The 20,729-nt window shown below is 42.6% G+C and overlaps 1 protein-coding gene across 1 annotated transcript in view; it reads left to right on the top strand.

Annotated features, from left to right (window-relative positions):
• Arhgef11 (Rho guanine nucleotide exchange factor 11) overlaps window positions 1-20,729 on the top strand; it is a 121,448-nt gene that overhangs the window by 46,828 nt on the left and 53,891 nt on the right. Inside the window, exons 2-5 of the mRNA XM_032898138.1 lie at window positions 16,906-16,938; window positions 18,136-18,150; window positions 18,471-18,562; window positions 19,409-19,507. Of these exons, the coding sequence (XP_032754029.1) occupies window positions 16,906-16,938; window positions 18,136-18,150; window positions 18,471-18,562; window positions 19,409-19,507 (239 nt within the window). The remainder of the gene's footprint in view (window positions 1-16,905; window positions 16,939-18,135; window positions 18,151-18,470; window positions 18,563-19,408; window positions 19,508-20,729) is intronic.

Genomic DNA, 20,729 nt, shown 5'->3' with positions numbered 1-20,729 from the left:
GCTGATTTCCTCTTTATGTGGACTGACTAGCTCTGCAGACATGAAAGGCCTAGATGACAAGACTACTGGAGAGTTCTCTTGATTTGCAGCCCACCTGTTCCACCTACAATCAGGAATGGACAATCTGAGTTTGTTGCTGGTAGAATTTTAGGCTTGGTAAATTTGATGTACAAATAGTGCCATGTTTCAGTGCAGTCAGCCTGAAGGGATGGTGAAAATCAGAGGGAACCAGAGTGGTTCTCTTGCCGATAGAATTTCTGCCATGAGAGCTGCAAGTGGCTGCCTGCTAGAGAAACTGATTGCATTTTTGCATGATTGGCCTTCTGTCAATATCCTACCCAGATATGTGGTTAAATTGGGAAATCCAGGAGGGATGAAGAATCATGCAGTATTAGCACAAGAAAGGACCCATAATGATCTATCTCAGCCTCTCACCAAAGGGGTGACAAACAGGAACACAGAGAAAGGGTGGATTGAGTTCATGCCCTCCTGTCAAAGAATAGTTCTTCTCAATCAAATTTTCTTCATCAGGAGAAGAACGCAGCAGGGTCACCTTACCATGTTATTGTAAATAAGAGTACCTACTTCATATTTATTATTATTTATCATTTTCTGCTACCTTTTCAAGGGCATACAAAAAGAGAGGCAGCATTGGTCTAGAACCTAGCTGTCACTGAGCCCTACCGCTTGCTTTCAGGGTTTTTTCCTCTCTCCTGTTGCAGTCTCAGTGGTTTCCTCCCCTTGGGCTCTGTCTGCCTCAGTTGCCCCAGGCAGATTTTAGATCTTCTGAAACTTGGTTTGATTATGATGTCACGTCCCAGTCTCCTCATCTCCAGATACAATCTTGAGATACCATTCTTTTAATCAGAGGCAGTCGTTTGCTGGAGGACACACAACAAAAATCAAATTAATGCGGATTAAATATGATGGACAAGGGTTGGGGATTTAGCTCAGTGGTAAAGCGCTTGCCTAGCAAGTGCAAGGCCCTGGGTTCGGTCCTCAGCTCCAAAAATAAATAAATAAATAAATAAATAAATAAATAAATAAATATGATGGACAGTAGTGAACCATCTACTTCAGATATCTGTAAGATGGGCACATCTGTGTTGGATAATTCATGTATTTTGCTTTGCAAGACAGGTTATAATTGCTTTGGTAGCAGCAGACTAATTATGTTGGTCTTCAGGCCCTATAACAAGAATAATAGCCTTTTATAAAGTATTGCTGTATGCCATATATCAGCTAGATACTTAATGCATATCACTGTGTATGTAGCCCTAGATGGTCTGAAGCTCACTGCAGACAAGTCTGGCATCAGACTCTCAAGATCGACCTGCCTCTGCCTCCTGGATCCTGGGAACTGGCTATGCCAGTTTTAAAAAGAGCACTGCATGATGGCTAATTAGTATGATAGTTTTTTTTTTCCTTGAAGGAAAAGTATACAGAAAGTAAATTGTTTGCCTTAAGTCACAGATAATCAAATATTAAACTAGGATGCAAACCCATACGGTCTAACTCCACAGGCCACCACATTTCTCCTTGACCGTAATTTGAATTCCCACACATGGCTTAGACAATGAGCTTTATATGAGGAATATGTAACATGAAGTAGAAGACATGGAAGGAGCTAGGGAGATGGTTCAGTGGGTAAAGCACAAGGAAGAAGGCTACAGTTCTTCATGAGTGTCAGCTAGATGTGGAAGCCTTCCTAAAATCACAGAGTACAAGTGGCAGAAAACAGTGAATCCATGGAAGAAGATGGCTAACTAGACTCACCAAATCAGCAAGTTCTGGGTTCCAGGGAAAGGAACCTAATGTCTCATTGTACATTAGGTGGGGAACAATTGAGGAAATTGACTTCAACCTCTTCTCCTCTCTCTCTCTCTCTCTCTCTCTCTCTCTCTCTCTCTCTCTCTCTCTCTCTCTCACACACACACACACACACACACACAAACACTAATACACATAAAGTAAAAACTCACAGGTATTAGATATCACTATTCATGTGCGTGTGTGTGCGTGTGCGTGTGCGTGTGATGCCCACAGAAGCCAAAAGACGGTGTCAGCTCCTGGAACTGGAGTTACAGACAGTTGTGAGCTGTAGGTGATGGAAGTCAAACCTGGGTCCTCTGGAAAAGCAGCCTTCTCTTAAATATTGACTGTTGAGCTGTCTCTGCAGTCCATTGTATGCTAATTAAAAAGAAAAAGTAAGAAAAGTGTGAGTTTCTGCTAATAAAAGCAGGAAGACTGGTGTAGTGTTGGATTGAGAGTGAAGATATGTGTGCATACCCCAGAGTAATCCTGATTTCGTTTTTTTTTTTTTTAAGATGACATTTTTCCTTTATTCGGCTGTATCCATAAATTGAGTATTCTGAATAATTCTTTGAGAAACATGGATGAGCAAATAGCTCTAAGTTTTGCTGAGTTACATACTTTTAGAGTGTTTCAGAAGAAAAATAGATGGCCCAGAGGATAGTTCAACTCTTACCAACTAAAGCATCCATATTTGGCCCACCATATTGACTGCTTTAGTTTCAACTCATACTAGAAATGTGCAGGTTCTTTCTTCCCTCTGTATATGCTCCTTAATTTTTCTTTGTTTTCAGTTATATCATAGCTTTATTTTTTTCTTTACAAGTACAATGCGTTCTAATCATATCCACTCCTCCCCAAGCCCTCCCAGATCCATCATCCTTTCATACCAATCCAACTACATATCTCTCCCCCCACCCTATTCTGTCTCCCATTTTGGAAGAAAGCAGGCTTCTAAGAGATAACAGCCAAACACAACAAAACAAAATATGATGCCATACAATAAAACCACCACATGACAAGACAACCCAACAGAAGGAAAAGAGCCCCAAAAGCAGGCAAAAGTATCAGAGAGCCACCCTTTCACCTGCTCAGCAGTCCCATAATATATGAAGAGGACCTGGTGTCTACCATGTAGGTAGGCCCTGTGTTTGCTGCTGTCTTTGTTGGTTATTTGAACCTTGCTCAGTTTGTTTAGAGGGCCGTATTCTCCTGGGTCTTCCATCCCCTCTGGCTTTACATTCTTCTTACCTCCATCTTCTGAGTTCCCTGGGCTGTGAGGATGTGTGTGTGTGTGTGTGTGTGTGTGTGTGTGTGTGTGTGTGTGTGTGTGTGTGTGTGTGTGTGTGTGTGTGTGATAGAGACATCCCATTTAGAGCAGTATGTACCAAGGACTCTCCACATAATATCTTCCTGTGAGTCTCAGTATCTGTTCTGCTGCAGGAGGAAGCTTCTCTGATGATGACTGAGTAAAGCACTGACCTATGAGTTGAGCAGAATATCATTAGGAATTATTGTATTGATCCTTTTTTCTTTTTTTTTTTTTTTTTTTTTTTTTCTTTTTTTTTTTTTTCGGAGCTGGGGACCAAATCCAGGGCCTTGCGCTCGCTTAGGCAAGCGCTCTACCGCTGAGCTAAACCCCCAACCCCGCCCTTTTTTCTTTATTTTTAACCAGTAGTGTTTAGTTTTACCCTAGGTCTCTGGGCTGTCTAATCTTCTGTTCTTGGTCACCTAATGTGGTAGTTTGAATATGCTTGGCCCAGGGAATGGCACTGTTTAGAGCTGTGGCCTTGTTGGAGGAAGTGTGTCACTGTCGGGGTAGGCTTTGAAGCTCTGCCCAGTGCAGAAAAGTCAGTTTTCTTCTAGTGGCCTACAGATAAAGATGTAGAACTCTCAGCTCCTCTTGCCTCATGCCTGCCTGTGTGCTGCCATGTTCCCACCTTGATGATAATGGACTTAACCTCTGAACCTGTAAGCCAGCCCCAATGAAATATTGTTCTTTATAAGATTTACCTTGCTCATGGTGTCTGTTCACAGTAGTCAAACCTTAACTAAGACACCCAGCAGTGTCAGTTATGGGTTCCATCTCATGGAGTGGGCCTTAAGTCAAATCAGACATTGGCTACTCCTTCAAGTTCTGTGCCACCATTGCCCTAGCATATCTTGAAGGCAGGGCAGATTGTAGGTCAAGGGTTTTGTAGCTGGATTGCTGTTTATGTTTCTGTTTTGGTAGCCTGCAGATTACCTTCCCATACCAAAGACACTAGAACGTAGTGGTAAAGGCTCCATGTAGGCACCAGCTCAACTTCTCCGTGTTCATGATTTGTGTGGGTGTTGTCCTCAGCAATGGGACCCTGCTGTCCATTTGCAGAGAACAACCCATTGTCTTAGGGTTGTTTAGGGATTTCCATGGGATCCCCTTGGCCAACAACTCAATTGAATGCAGCCTAATCCTGGTACTGGGAGCCTTGTTTAGTGACAAGGGGTGGCCAGTTAGGACTCAATTCCCCCATTATTAGGAGACCTCATAGGATTACCTTCATATACTTCAGTTAGTTCCCACTACACTAGGTTTCCATATCATCCCTCAAATACCCCTCAATTCCAGCTATGTCTCTCTCTGCATCTCCTTCCTCAGCCCTATCTCCCCTGCCTCCCTACCCAGTCCTTCCATTCCCCTCCTCAGTTGCCCCCAGTCCATCATAAAATCTATTCTACTTCATCCTCCCAGAGAGATCCCTATGTCCTACCCCTCCCACGCACCCCCAACCCAGTCCTTTCCTCTATACCTAACCTCAGGTTGGTCCACAGATTGTAGGTCGATTGCCTATCCACACATAAGTGAGTGCATACCATCTTTCTCTGTCTGGGTTTCCTCACTCAGGATTACTTTTTTCTAATTCCATCCGTTTGCCCTGCAAATTTCACATTGTTTTTAACAGTTGAATAATACTCCATTGTATAAATGTACCGTATTTTCTTTATCCATTCTTCTGTTGAGGGACATCTAAGTTGTTTCCAGTTTCTGGCTACTATGAATAAAGCTGCACTGAACATGGTTGAGCAGGTGTCCTTGTGGTAGGATGAAGTGTTTTTTGAGCGTATGTCCAAGGAGGGCTATAGCTGGATCTAGAAGTAGATCAACTCCTACCTTTCTGAGGACCTGCCATAGTGTACAGGTTTGCACTCCTACCAGCAGTGACAGTGTTCCCCCTATTTCCTAACTTCACCAACATGAGCTATCAGGATTATATTAATCTAGCAGTTCTGAGAGACGGAGTCTCAAAGCAAGCTAAGGGTATTGAACATTTCTTTAAGTGCTCCTCGGCTATTTGTTTCCTCTGTTGAGAAGCTTCTATTTAGATCTGTACCCCATTTTTAATTGGATTATTTGGGGTTTTCTATATCTAGTTTCTTGACTTCTTTATATCTTTTGTATGAGGTGTTGATAAAAACCCTCCCCCATTTTGCAGGTTGTCACTTTGTCCAAATGATGCTGCCCTTTGCCTTATAGAAGCTTTTCCATTTCAAGATGTCAATCTTGTTATTCTTGGTGCCTGTTATGTCAGTGTTCTGATCAGGGAGTCTACTCCTATGCCAGTGAGTTCAAGACTATCCCCAGTTTCTCTTCTATTGGGCTTAGTGTGTTGGGTTTTAGACTTGAGTTTTTGTATAGTGATACATATAGATTTATTTGCATTCTTCTACATGCAGACACCCAGGTCACCAAGCACCACTTGTTGAAGATTCAGTTTGAAAGTATTGAGTATTTTTTGTATCTGTATTAATAAGGGAAATTGGTCTGAAATTCTTGCTCTTGTTGGGTCTGTGTGGTGTGGGTAACTGGGTGACTGTGGCCTCATAGAATGAATTAGGTAATGTTTCTCCTGTTTTTATTTTGTAGAATAATTTGGGGGAATTTTGGTGTTAATTCTTCTTTGAAAGTCTGGTAAATCTCTGGGCTAAAACCATCTATCTGGCCCTGAGCTTTTCTTGGTTGGAAGACTTTTAATGATTGCTTTTATTTCACTAGAGGATATAGGTCACTTTGCTTATCTGATCTTATTTAAGTTTGGTAAGTGGTACTGTCTTAGTTAGGGTTTTACTGCTGTGAACAGACGTTATGACCAAGGCAACTCTTACAAGGACAACATTTAATTGGGGCTGGCTTTCAGGTTCAGAGGTTCAGTCCATTATCATCAAAGCAGGAACATGGCAGTGTCTAGGCAGGCATGGTGCAGGAGGAGCTGAGAGATCTTCATCTGAAGGGCACTAGATCTTAAAGCCCACACCCACAGTGACACACCTACTCCAGCAGGGTCACACCCTTCTAATAGTGCCATTCCCTGGGACAAGCATAAACCATCACAGGTACCTATTGAGAAAATTGTCCATTTCTTTTAGACTTTCCAGTTTTGTGGAGTACATGTTTTTAAAGTATGTTCTTAAAATTCTCTGGATCTCCTTCATGTCTATTGTTATATCTCCCTTTTTATTTCTGATTTTGTTCATTTGGAGAATCAATCAATCTCTCTCTCCTCCCTCTCCCCCTGTCTGTCTGTCTGTCTGTCTGTCTGTCTGTCTGTCTTTTAGCTAGTTTGGATAAGGGTTTGTCTATCTTGTTGATTTTTCTCAAAGAACCAACTCCTTGTTCATTGATTTTATTGTTCTCTTTATTTCTGTTCTATTGAATTCAGCCCTCAGATTATTTCTTGCTGAGTAGTACTCTTGGGTGTGATTACTTCTTTTTGTTCTATAGCTTTCTGTTGCCAATGTAAGAGCTCTCCAGTTTTGTGTGTGTGTGTGTGTGTGTGTGTGTGTGTGTGTGTGTGTGTATGCACACACACAAACATGCACACACATACACTTAGTCCTATGAACTTGCCTCTTAGAACTATTTTCATGGTGTTCCACAAGTTTGGGTATGTTGTGTATTCCTTTTCATTGAATTCCAGAAAAGCTTTCATTTCTTTCTTAGTTCTGCTCTGACCTAGTTTCAATAGAAAGTCTTTCAGTTTTCATGCATTTGGTTGCTTTCTGTTGTTGTTCTCCAGCTTTAATCCATGGTGGGCTGATAGGGTATGGGGATTTATTTCAATTTCTTATTTCTGTTTAAACTTGCTTTGACTACATATGTGGTCAATTTTTGAGAAAGTTTCATGAGGCTCAGAGAAGAAAGTATATTCTTTTGTGTTTGGGTGAAATGTTCTGTAGCTATCTGTTAGATTCATTTGATTTATAATGTCTGTTAGCTCCAATATTTCTCTGTTTAGTTGTCTGTCCACTGATGAAAGTGGAGTATTGAAGTCTCCCACTATTGGAAGTCTATGACCCAGTGTGTAAGGGTCAATATATGATTTAAGCTGTAGTAGTGTTTCTTTTACAAACTTAGATGTCCTTTTATTTAGGGCATAGTTGTTAAGAATTGATTGAAATGTCACCTTGGTGGATTTTTCCTTTGATGAATATGTAGTTCCTTCCTCACTTTTGATTAATTTTGGTTTGAGTCTATTTTGTTAGATATTAAAATGATAGACCAGCTTGTTTCTTTTCCTTAGAATATCTTTTCCCAACCCTTTACCCTTAGGTAATGTCTGTCCTTGATGTTGATGTGTGTTTCTTTAGTGGAGCAGGATAGATGCTGTTTTTGCATCCATTCTGTTAGCCTGTGTCTTTTTATTGAGAAAGTGAGACCATTAATATTGAAAGCTATCAATGACCAATGATTGTTGATTCCTCATTGTTGCTTATTTTGTTGATTGGTGGCAGTGGTAGTGGTGTTGTGTGGGTTCATTTTCGTTTTGATTTTACTGATATGAAATTATTTATTCTCTGTTTTCATGGGTGTAGTTAACATCCCTAGGCTAGAGGATTTTTCCTCCTGTAGGACTAGATTTGTAGATGTTGTTTAAATTTTACTTTATCATGGAATATCTTAATTTCTCCACTTAGGATAATTGAAAGTTTTGCTGAGTATAGTAGTCCAGGCTGACATCTGTGGTCTACAACACATCTACAGCAGTCTACAACACATCTGTCCAGACCCTTCTGGCTTTCAGAGTCTACATTGAGAAGTCAGATACAATTCTAATAGGTCTATCTTTATATACTTGGTCTTTTTCCTTTGCAGCTTTCAATATTCATTCTTCTATTAGTTTAGTTAATTAATGTCTTGATTATTATGTGCTGAAGGGACTTTTCTGGTCCAATCTATTTGGTGTTCTGTATGTTTCTTGTACCTTTTATAGGCATTTTCTTCTATGATTTTGTTGAAAATATTTCATTTCCAGGCAGTGGTGGAGAATGCCTTTAATACCAGCATTCAGGAGGCAGAGGCAGACAGATTGGATCTCTGAGTTCGAGGTTATCGTGGTCTACAGATCGAGTCCCAGAACAGCCATGACTATGCAGTGAAACACTGTCTTAAAAAAAACAAACAAACAAAACAAAACAAAAACCCCTGAGCCTTTGAGCTGGGATTCCATTCCTATTATTCTTAGGTTTGGTCTTTTCAGTGTCCCAGATTTTCTCAATGTTTGGTGTCAAGAGTTTTTTAAATTTTATATTTTTTGACTGATATATCCATTACTTGTAGTGTATTTTCAGTGCCTGAGATTCTCTCTTCCATCTCTTGTATTCTGTTGTTGAGTCTTGCCTCTGTAGTTCTGTTCAAATTCCTAAATTTTCATCTCCAGAATCCCCTTAGTTTGGGTTTTCTTTATTGCTTCTGTTTCCACTTTTCAGGTTTTGGACGGTTTCATTCATTTCCTTCCAGTGTTTGTGCTTTCCTGGATTTCTTCAAGGGATTTATTCATTTCCTCTTTAAAGATCTCTTGCCATCTTCATATAGGCAGTTCTGAGGGTTTGGTTTGTTTGGTTTTTTTGGCGGGGGCAAGGGGGGGAGGCTTTACCTATGTTGGACTCTTTCTGGCCTGCTGTGGTAGACTGACTGGGCTCTAGTGGAGACATACTGCCCTGGTTGGTATTGGTTGTGTTTTTACACTGGCATCTAGGCTTCCGAGGTTGGGATGATTATTCTTATAGATGCTGATTTCGGCATTTGTCTTTGTTAGGTAGGTGTTTTGTTCCTTGGTTTCTGTTTTCTCTCTAGATGTGTGTTGTCTGGTAGAAATTTTTCTTTGGATCTAATAGTCATGACTAGTAGGATTTCCTGGTAAAATATGATTCTGGGGTATTGGGAGCTGACACTTAGGAATGGGCATAGGCTACACGTCTGAAGGGGGTTCACAGCAGAGTGTTCAACCAGGATCTGCTTACTTCATCTCCTTAGAACCAGGGAGATGGTGAAGAGGGGGTCACCACAGAAGTCTGCTAATAGCTCTGGGAATGAGACTGGTATATTGGATCTAGAGGAACAGAAGGAGATGGGGAAATCCAGACAGGCTACCTGCTTCCTTGGCAGGAGTGGTCTGGGTTAACAGAGAGTACTTGCTGGAGTTGGGGGCTGGGATAAAGCACTATGTGGGGAGAGGGACGTTAGGAGTGGAAGGTCTATGGGATTCGCAGGCGATGTGGGCAGAGGGAAAAGAAGGCTGCAGCTGGTGTTCTCTTGTTGAGCTATGGATTGACTGGTGAATTGGATTTGGAGGAGAGGAGGCAGCAGTGAATGTCTCAGTTAGCTACTCTGTTTCCCTAGCCTGCTCACCTGGTATGGTCTTGGGCAATGCCTTCTGGTGTTGGAGGCTGGGATACTGGAGTGAGTGGGGAAAGGGAAGGTTGGAGAAGATCTTTATTATCCATGAATGAGGTCAGAGAGAAATGGAAAACCACATCAGATTTTCTGTTAAAGAGCTGGGGAAGAGACTGGGAGGTTTGGATCTGGAGAAGAGGTGTGGTCTACTTATAGCCCTGACAGGAGCAGCCTAGCAGGGGATGCCTGCTGGAGTTAAGTGCTGGGACAAAGCAATTAGTTGAAGGAAAGAAGTTAGAAGGTGAAGATCTGGGGAGTCCTCAGGAGATGGGACCTGGGGCCAGGGGAGGCTGCCACAGGTGTGCTACTACAGGTGCTCTGCTGCAGAGCTGGGGATGAGACTGGGGATTGGGTCTAGGGAACAGAGGGAGAGGAGAGTAGATGCAGAAACCCTACCTGGTTTTATGGTTTTGGCAATTAGGTTTTGAGTGCAGGGAGTGGAAGTTGACCTTCAATACCAATCAACCCAGGAGTATAGTGTACATGGAGTGCAGCTGCAGGCAGGAGTGTAGCTTGATAGAAGATTCTTGGCAAGAAATATCTGCCAGGTGCCATAGGGAAGTCGGCTGGAGGAGTGACGCTCCCTTCCCTTAGAGACTCTGATTACAAAAAGGGCAGAGCATAGCTCACAAAATAGAAGCCACTATGTGGTTAAATTTTTATAGTAAATTAATTTTGACGGTATGCATGTATCCCATAACCTTCAAAATGCTGTCATTTCAATATGTTGGTGGTGGTGCTTCAATCCCAGCATTCAGGAGGCAGAGGCAGGTGGATCTCTGAGTTCAGGGCCAGCATAGTCTACAGAATGAGTTCCAGAATGGCCAGGGTTACACAGATAAACTTTGTCGGGGGAGGGAGGTATTGAGACCATTTTTTACACTAAATTATTGGAATCTGATGTGTATTTATTTTTATAGCATATTGTAGTATGAACCAGGTACAGTTTGGCCAGTAAGCGAGTAAGTCCATGAAAGGTCTTTCTATTTCAGTTAGTCTTTATTAAAACTATGAAATTGTGAATTCAGTTTTAATTTATATGCATGGACAAGCTTACTCAAAGTCAGACATGCTTTTGGTACCTTGATATCTAAATTCTGTTTCCTGTATTATCTAGTACAAATATTTTCTATAGTATGTGTTCTGGAGCCACTGCGTGATCTATAAGACATGATAGTTGTTGAAGAGTAGATGGTAATCTAAAAGCACTCAAATAGCAATTTAGTTAGTGTTTAGGTTGGCACCATAGAAGGAAGGTTCAGGGAAATCCAGTGTGGCTTCCCTGGAGTATATCCAAAGCTGAACCCTGAAGAATGAGTGGATCTCAGAGTTAAAAACTGGTGGCGGGAGGGTGGGGGTGGTGGCAAAAGGGAAGGACTTGTAAAAGACACACACCATGTTCAAGACTTAGAGTTCAATCAAAAACAGGAACCGCTGGACCAGCTTTGTGGCACATACCTTTTATCACAGCACTCTGGAGGCAGCGCAGGCAGATCTCTATGAGGAGTTTCCAGGACAGCTAGAACTACACAGTGGGACTTGAGTGCCTCAAGAAAACAAAAAGCAGGGAATCCCTGAAGGATAAAGGGTGTTGAACGTTGTGACTCACGTCTTTAAATGATAACTGAGGAACAAGCACTAGCTCCTGCAGGAGTTAAAGCGAAAGTGAATGGAAGGAGGCCAGGTCTTGTAAGGGGAAGTCACAGGTGCCTTAGGCCATTGTAGAGGGCCTGCTGTTGAGGTGGATTCCTGAGATGCCGGGCAGTCAAGTCAGTAGGGCCAGTTGATTCGTTTAGAGATGAAGAAACTTGAATTTCTGGCATGGGCCTGCACAGCGCTGCTTGCTGAGGAGAAAGCATGTGCAGGGCTGGTCTGCAGCTGAGAGCATTGGCCTCAGGTTTAGCATTCTAGCTTCAAGGAGTTGCTGGAAGAGGTGATTTTGTCTTTTTTTCATAGCCTTTAAGAAAGCTGGTGAAGCCACTTGTCATTCGATGTAGTGTTGCTTGCTGCTGCTGGGAATCAGATTTGGAGGGGCCAGGTGACTTGCCTGAGAACTGCCCAGCCAGGAAAGGACTGAACTTGGATTTGAGATTGCGTTTGAACTATTAAAGCTGTGGGGGGATCCAGATGTTGTTGGCTGTATGGGAAGAAATGTATGTATGTGGAGGGGTGTATGTGCCCATGAATGCATATGTGAAGGCCACAGGTAAACGTCTGGTGTCACCGTCTACTGTTGTCCACCTTATTTTTGAGATAGGCTCACTGATTGGCTGGCCTGGGAGCCTTGGATTGTCCCAGCCCTGCCTCTGGACACTGGATTATAGGTACGCATTGCCATACTTAGCTTTTTACATGGTTATTGGGGGCCTGGGTGCTTTGAGCCATCTCCTCCAGCTCCTAAAGCTCTGTTTTTGAAACCATATCACGTGGTTCTATCTGTGCTCCAGTATTGACAAACTAACCAACCCTTAGCATACTAGTCCTGCCTGCTTCCTCCACACACAGCTGTCTGATAGCCAGTTCCCTCTTCTCTGATACCCTCATGAAATTAGAAAGGAGAGCTTTCCTGGCTACACCCTGCCTGGGGCTGGAACTTGATGGCTTTTCAGTGCATATACCTTTGACATCCTGAACAGCAATTACACAGGTGCTCTTAAAGTGAAGATGTGAGTGAACCTCTTTTTTGTGGGGGGCAGAGGGGATGGAGTTCTGGGTCAAGTGAACCTTTTTAACAAGTCACTCACTCTAGACTGCTCACTAGAAGAAAGGGCAACATTTTAAACATTTTTTATGGTAGGAGGAGATTTCAGGTGCAGCTCAGTGATAGAGCTGTGGGCTAGCGTGCAGAGGCTAGCGAGCAGAGGCTAGCGTGCAGAGGCTAGCGAGCAGAGGCTGCAGCAGAGGCTAGCCTAGAGGCTAGCATGCAGAGGCTAGCGAGCAGAGGCTAGCATGCAGAGGCTAGCGAGCAGAGGCTAGCGTGCAGAGGCTAGCGAGCAGAGGCTAGCGTGCAGAGGCTAGCGTGCAGAGGCTAGCGAGCAGAGGCTAGCGTGCAGAGGCTAGCGTGCAGAGGCTAGCGTGCAGAGGCTAGCGTGCAGAGGCTAGCGAGCAGAGGCTAGCGTGCAGGGGCTAGCGTGCAGGGGCTAGCATGCAGGGGCTAGCGAGCAGAGGCTAGCGTGCAGGGGCTAGCGTGCAGAGGCTAGCGTGCAGAGGCTAGCGAGCAGAAGACACCAAGGACACAAAGGATAATGAACTATAACGTATGACTTTAGGGGAAGAAACAAAGGTTGTGATTGCTTGTTAGCAGCTTAAAAGACAGTGAGGGCAGTTTTCTCAGAGAAGGAGCAGTAGTAGATACATCAGACCGCTCACAACCACCTCTTACTCAAGCTCTAGGGAGTCTCATGCCCTCTTTTGGCTTCCACAGTCACCTTCACACTCGGCAGAAGCATGGACAACACACATAAATAAAAAAGTTTTCTAAAAGTAAAACTAATAGTAACAGATATAAACACTTGGGTAAGTGGTTGTTTAAGAACAGAATTCTCCAAACATAGCAGATTTCAAATAGAATAGTTTTTTGTTTTGTTTTGTTTTGTTTTACCTTTGAGAAATCTCACACTACCACTGTAGGGCAAGCTATACAACATCACTTACAATGTTTCAAAACAGTTGGGGATACAGAGTGAAATTCTGCCCCAAGCAAATAAAAACATTTAACCTGATTTTAATCACTAGGAGACATCAGGCATTTACCAGTTGTGGGCCATTCATTCAACAAGACTATTGGCTTAGACTCTTCAAAATATTCTGTGGAGGTGGGGAGATGGCTCAGTCAGTAAAGTGCTTTCTGTACAAATATGAAAAAACCCTAGTTCAGATCCACAGCACCCATGTAAAAAGCTATGGATCCCAGCTCTAGGAAAGCAGAAACATTCGAGTTCATTGGCCAAACAGCCTAGTTGAATTGTTGAGTTCCAATTTCAGTGAGAAACCCTATTTTAAAAAAAATGAGGAAAACACCTAATATTGCCCTCTGACCTCCACATGCTTGTACAAACAAACACATACATGATACATCATTGTTATAAGAGATCACATGGGCAGAGGGCTCAGTAGGTAGAGAGGAGGGAGAGTGTATATGTTTATATATGTATTTGAGAGAGAGAGAATGTATGTATGTATGTATGTATGTTTGTATATATGTATGTTTGTATGTATTATGTATGTTAAGGCTTTAGCTAAATCCTGGATTGAAGTAGTTAAGGAATGGCTGTAAAGAACATTGATAAGACAGTTGGGAAAGTTTGAATACTAATGCATATTAGATATATTCTATCAAAGTTAACTTATCAGACTTTGTGATGACACCATTCATATAGAAGAGTCTCAGGGTGGGTATACACTAAAGTAGTTAGAGGTAAAATGTCATGATGTCTGTACAATTTTTAAATGAGAAGAGGTGTATATGTAGAAAAAGAAGCAAATATGGGCTGGGGAGGGGACTCTCTAGTAAGTTGCTGTGCAAGCATGAAGACCTGAGTTGGTATCACCAGTGCCCTTGGGTAGGAAAACCAGGGTACCTTTAATTCCAGTTCTGGCTTACAGAGGACTTGCTGCTCATCAGCTCTGTCAAATTGCTAAGATCCGGACTCTGTATAGATCCTTTCTCCAAAAGCAAGGCAGAGAGCAGCAGCAGATACTTCATATCAGCCTCTGTCCCCTAACCCCTGCTCATCCTGGGTATGCACTGATGCAGGTACTTTCGTGCACACATGTACCACAAGTTGTCTTTGACCTCCACCTGAACACCCCCAGGTAAGTAAATGTAAATATTAATAAATAAAAATAAAGAAGCTGGGTGGTGGTGGCACATGCCTTTAATTCCAGCATTTGAGAGACAGAAGCAGGTGGATCCGAAGTTCAAGGCCAGCCTGGTCTGCAAAAGAGAAACCCTCTGTCAAACAAACAAACAAAAAAAGTAGGAGAGGAGAGGTGAAAGGAGGGGGAGACAGACAGAGCATATATGTGACATAGATGAATTGAAAGCAGTGGTTGTCAGCCTTACTAGTGCTGCAACCCTTCAGCTCCTCATGTTGTGGTGACCCCACCACCACCACCATAAAACTATTTCATTGCTACTTCATAACTAATCTTGCTACTGTTACAAATCGTAGTGCAAGCATCTGAGAATTGCTGAGGAAGAGTTTCACTCTCCCTTCAGCTCCTTCAGCTTTCATGCTGTTTGAAATTATTCAAAATCAAATATGGAGCAGGGTAACTTGATAGAGAGGGAAGGGGTATAAGCAATTAGGCAATATCTTTTAAAAGGAGTAGAGTTAAGTTGGAGACAGAAGTGAGCACAGCATTCTTTGGGATCTGGTAGTAGAGAGAAAGGTCAGGAATGAACTGGAAAAGGTTTTAATTCACCGGATGAAAGGCAGTCACACACCGAATTGTACACGTAGTAAAAGGCTGGGGAGTCTGGCATGGGTTCTCGAAGGGCTGAGGGAATGATGTGGCAGAGGGACAGTAAAATGATGTGATCATAGTTGGTGGTGATACTTAGTAGTTAGTTTGTTCCAGTGTTCAAAATAGGAGGTCCAACTAAAATTTCTGGACAAGGAAAACTTCCTCTTGATTAAGAGTGGGATGAGGGAAGAGCAAACCTGTAGACAGGAAGTGCATTTGTTATACTAGAGCAGGCTCTAAAGACCTATTTTAGCTGGATAGTTTGTATCAGAAAACTCCAGAGAATGCATATTTGAGGGGAAATTTCTACTCTTGAAGTTGAAATTAAATGGAACCTGAGCTTTGTTGCTACATTTTAATGGAGAAAATAACTGAAAAAAAAATCTTTTTTTCCTTCTGGCCACCATGTCAAACTGCTTTATTCTCTCCTTCACTTCCTCCCTGGTCTTTCATATTTTAACCTACTAAAGTCTTCCTTCCAAATGTATGCTTAGACTTGAAACTAAAATGACCTAAAGTTTGGCTGGTCTTTCCGTTTACCAGACTTGCCTAATATAGACATTTCTTCCTCCTCCTTCCTTCTTTTTCCTTTTTTAAGCTCTTAATTAAAAAAAAAAATGCAGCTGTATTTACATGGCATATGCAAGGACACAGTGAACCACCAAATCAGACTGTTCCATGGGTAGAAAGAAAGGTTTGTTGGGGATCAGACTACCAAGGTTATTTCTAAGGGACAGAGAGAAGAAAAAAATTGCAAAAAAGCAAGTGGATTTTATGTGACATCCAGCTAGGTGGGGTCTTTGATCTGTCACAGGAACTAGATGCCCTGTCTGAAGTAGTTGACCTTTGGGGGTAGGATTAAGGGAGGTTCCTGGTAATTTAAGGGAAGTTCTTGGTAGGCAGAAACCCACCTTTAGGTCTCTGTTTAGTCAATAGCATCCTGTTTACCAGGCCAAAGTCCTTCTGTTTAAAGTAAAATAAAGCAGGGTGGAAGGGAACACCTAACACCTGACAGTCTGTTCTCCATCATACCTGCCCTGGCCTATGGTTTGTTTATTTGTTTGTTTTGTTTTTATTTTGGTTTTAGTGGAACCTGTCATGTCTGGTCATGGTCAACTATCTTCTTTATTAGATAATGTATACTTGCGTTCAGTTTTGAAGCCCTATTCATGACTCAGTGATAGAGTCATGCTGTGCAAGGCCATAGACTCAGTCCCCGCCACTCAAAACATAAAAGTGTTTCCAAGTTCAATGACTCTTCTGAGTTTCAGTAGGGATCTGGAAAGTCAGTTTGCTTCCAGAGTCAAGAGCAAGGTAAGATGGACATTCTCTGGATTTAGACCCAGCTTGAATTGGATGGAGGATGTTGTGGGTACACTGAAGAAAGCAGTGGAGCAGCTGGAACCAAAGAGTCTTGACAAGCCCTTTTTGAGAGACCCATTTCTGACAGGAGGCTGGTAGTCCGTGGGGTCTGGGCCAAAATCCAAGTTTTCCTCATCCCCTTGCTTGTATCCCTATTGCCTGGCAGTGTCTGAGCAATGCTGTCCAATAACATTCCCTGTTGGAGAAAGGCGAGATACTGGAGCCTATCGAGCAATTCAGGGAAGCAGTAGCTTATCCTCATGTTAAATATTATGGCTAATGATCTAGTTAGCACTTACTGCTGGATACAGGATGCACCTCTGAGTAATTTTACATAGTAAATTGCTGACTTTGCATTATTATAAGCTCACCACTGAATCAGCTCCCAGTCCTGCTCAGTCTGTCAGGTTTTTCTTTTAAACTAACCATCTCCAGTGTCTTGTCTGGTTTATGTTGTTCTGTTTTCTTTCTCTTTCTTCCTCCTGTCCTGAATCACTCTCTCCTGGGTCCCACATCTTCTTCTTTGATGTCTTCCTCTCTCTGACCCAAAGATCAGCCAGTAAAAAGCAGTCTCACCTGTCCAGGTAAGAGGGATGCATTTGGGGGAGAAAAGATTCCCGTATTTTTAAATGGGGGGTGGTGGTGGTGGTGGTGGTATATTGACTGGTTTCAGAATAGGGAGTATTAGTTTGTTTGGAGACACAGTATAACCCAGGCCAGTCTAAAAAGTTCAAGACCACCTTGAACTCATCAGTCTTCCTGCCATGGCCTCCCAAAGGCCAGGATTGCAGTTGTCGGCCACTTCATCTGCCTCTTGGGAATAGTTAATATCATCACACAGGTCAGAAGTAAGTACAACAAAGAATATGACGAGAGGTCTTCAGCCCAGTGCCTGTTCTTTAGTCAACCCCTTTCCACCTCAGAGGAACTTTTCTACTCTGCAAAGATATTGCCGATGTTTACATATATAACAAATATGCAAGCACATCATTTCCTGTTTACCTACTGCTTTAAATGTCCACATAATTTTGTCCTTTCCCTTAATAGCATCATAGAAATCATCCTTTATACATAGGGTTTTAAGGACAAATTCTTCATTGTTCTATAGATATGAGATCATCATTTCTGGTATTCTGCCATGGGCACAGTAATTCTCTGCATAAGCTTCCTCTTAGATGGGGACCGCCCCTTCCTGAGGGCAGGCAGCAGCTCCTGATTCTGGAGCTGTGAACCTGTGCACATTCTAAAAAGCCAGGCCACAGCAGTGTTCTAGGTTTGTTTTCTGTCCCTGTATCTTCCCTAATTAAAGAAGAGATCAAGAAAGGAATCTGTTGGTTGGTGAAATGTGCTTAGAGGGTTGAGGGTCTCAATCTCTAAGCAGTGTGCCAGAGGCTAGCTGTAGAGATGGGCTAATTGTGAGGTTGGAGTGTATGGTCACCAACAGAGCAGATTCCTATTCTTCAGTAGTATCCAGAAGATAAATGGATTTTTCAGAAGCTCAAACTATGGACATGCTCCTGGTATTTAAAGATCAAGGTTTCAAGTTGCCAATTCCCTAGTTCGTTAGTACTAAATGTCCAGGCACCATCTCGGAGAGGTGAGACTTTCAGAGACAAAGAGGTGAAGTCATCAGTGCTCTGCTGTGTTCATGGAGGCCTCTGTATGTGTCTGGCCCACCATGTCCTTCCAGTCTCCTCTTTTGCAAATCATCACCTAACACTAACTAGCTGTTTGTTTTTCTTGCATTCATTTTTCTCTGCTGCTCCGTTCTGTTCCATCAGCCCCATTGCATCCTGGTAAGACCCAGCAAGCACATGTATGTTTGTATAATCTTCCTGCTGTTGTCGCTTTGTTGTCTGACTCTACAAAGGGTATTTTTCTTCACACCCTGCTGAGTATTAAAGAGATCATACTTGCCCTGTCCAGTCAGGATTCCAGATAGGTGGTATTGCCAGCAGTATAGAACACATGACTAATTTCCTATTGGGATGACCAGGTTACAAGGTGGGTGGGTTATCTTTCATTGTTCAAGACTCTGGGCCCCATTTAACAGAGCCTGCTCTACTGGTCCCACTCTGCTCAACTCACTAATGTGTTTCCTTTACTCCTTCTTCAGGTTAAGTAGCCTGTCTTCTCTGGGAGATTCTACACCTGAACGCACATCCCCTTCTCACCACCGCCAGCCCTCTGACACTTCTGAGACAACAGGTAACTACCTGGTGGCATATCAGCACATAGACACTGGTGTGTGCACCATAGAAAACTCCTGTACAGTTGTGTAAAACGCCTGAACTTTATGTAGAACATGTAATGTGTATATTGGGTTTTATGGCACACATTAGGAGGTTTATAGCATTTACCTCCTTGTGCCAACCTAAGAAGTAGGTTTTATATACTTATTTTGTAGAAAACTGAAGTAGAGAGAAACGTTAAGAAACTTGCCCAACCTCACACTTCTTGGAGGCAGCATTGAGGCTTGGAACAGTTGTGTCGTAACTCTAGGCCCATGCCCCTGTCATCGCAGAGAACTGTCACGTATGTGCAGTGTCCAGTGAAGATCCACAGCAAAGACAGTTGGCATGTACTATGCATGAATATTGACATGAATAAAAGGGTTTCTCCTGACATTTATCACTCCCTGTATTTGGCAAGGAAACAACCCTAAATCACCTTCGTGGTTTATCCAGCTATTAACACCAGTCAGCAAGCTTTAGTGTCCCATTTGCTGTGGTCACTGGGTATGACAATGTAAAGTTTCCAGTCAACCCAGAGGTCTGCTTATCTTTACTACTAGTCCTGAGGAGCACAGCTAGACTTAACTCTACCCCTTCTTCAGTCAGTCTCATCCATACAGACAGAAGGATCACCTCTCATATGGATTACAGGGTTGATTACATTTTTACCAGTCTCTGATAATGCTGTATATGTGGACAGGGTGACTCTGGGGAATCGGACTAGTCTTGGAAGGCATCTATAAAAAGCAATTGGCTGGCTTAGATATACTGACCTTCCAATGAGACTGCCTGACCAAACTCCTGTCCCCACCCCCAGCAGGTCTTGTTCAGCGCTGTGTCATCATCCAAAAGGACCAGCATGGCTTTGGCTTCACAGTTAGTGGAGATCGCATTGTACTGGTGCAGTCCGTGCGCCCTGGTGAGTGTCATGACCCACCTGTCAAGAGTGGGCAGTTCTTTAAAGTGCTTCATGACTTGGAGACTGTTTAAATAGGGGATCTCTAAGGGAAGGGCGAATGAGTTATTCTAGAATTCTTGGTTGCAACCAAGATTAGCCATCACAGAGGCTAAGTGGTAAAGTACATTGTGATGCACATACATACATACACAATAAATAACTCTTTTAAAAATGTGCTGTGTGTGGAAATCTACTGGCAAATAACTTGAAATTAGAGAGAAAGTAGTTATTTTGCTGAATATATAAACATCGGGTTACTTCTAATGACTAGTAATTTAAAAATACTAAATGTGAGCTGGGCATTGTGGCACACACTTTTAGTCCCAGCACTTTCGAGGCAGAAGCAGGTGGATCTCTCTATGTATTCAGGGTCAGCCTCATCTACATATTGAGTTCCAGGGTAGCCAAGGCTATATAGTGAAACCCTGTTTGAAAAAAACAAAACAAATAAAACCACCGGGTATTTGGGCACACACCTTTAATCCCAGCACTTGGGAAGCAGAAGCAGGACAGTCTCTGAGTTCAGAGGCATCCTGGTCTGCAAAGTGAGTTCCAGGACAGCAACCAGGGCTATACAGGGACACACAGTCTTGAAAAACAACAACAATAATAATAAAATCTGCCCACAGAGGCAAGAAGAGGGCATGGGATTCCCTGGAACTGGAGTTACAGGCAGTTACAGTTGGTGCCCAAAACATTGAATGGTTCTAGGCACCAACCCAGGGCCTCTGCAAAAGTAGCAAGAGCTGTTAACCATTGAGACATCTCTCCGGCCATTTTAGATGAGGACAATATTAGTTCCCAAATTGAAAGCTAAAATGAAAGGTAGACTTGATATACTAGGAGCATCTAGCTGTACTTTGTGAGGGGTTTAGCAGATAAATACAACTTACAAGATTTAATGATCATCTTGGAGCAAATTTACAAGATATAATGTTCATGCTTCTCATTAACTTGTTTTTTGTTGTGGTGGTGGTGTGCTTCTTGGGTATAAAGATTACAATGGAAGCTATTTACAACCACATGGTGAACAAAAACTCTGCAATTGAAAAGGTCAAGAGCATGGTCTTCTGATCTCCTCTCTTGGTCAGCTGACATCAGAAGGCCTTAATATGGTCCACCTCAAATGAAGAGACTATCAATGGATTAAAAATCTTTTCAGTAGAGTGTTAAATCATCATCT

This window comes from Rattus rattus, chromosome 3 (assembly GCF_011064425.1).
Source record: "Rattus rattus isolate New Zealand chromosome 3, Rrattus_CSIRO_v1, whole genome shotgun sequence".
NCBI lineage: Eukaryota > Metazoa > Chordata > Mammalia > Rodentia > Muridae > Rattus > Rattus rattus.
The sequence above is the reverse complement of the archived record's forward strand: the minus strand, read 5'-3'. Positions and strand labels throughout refer to the sequence as shown.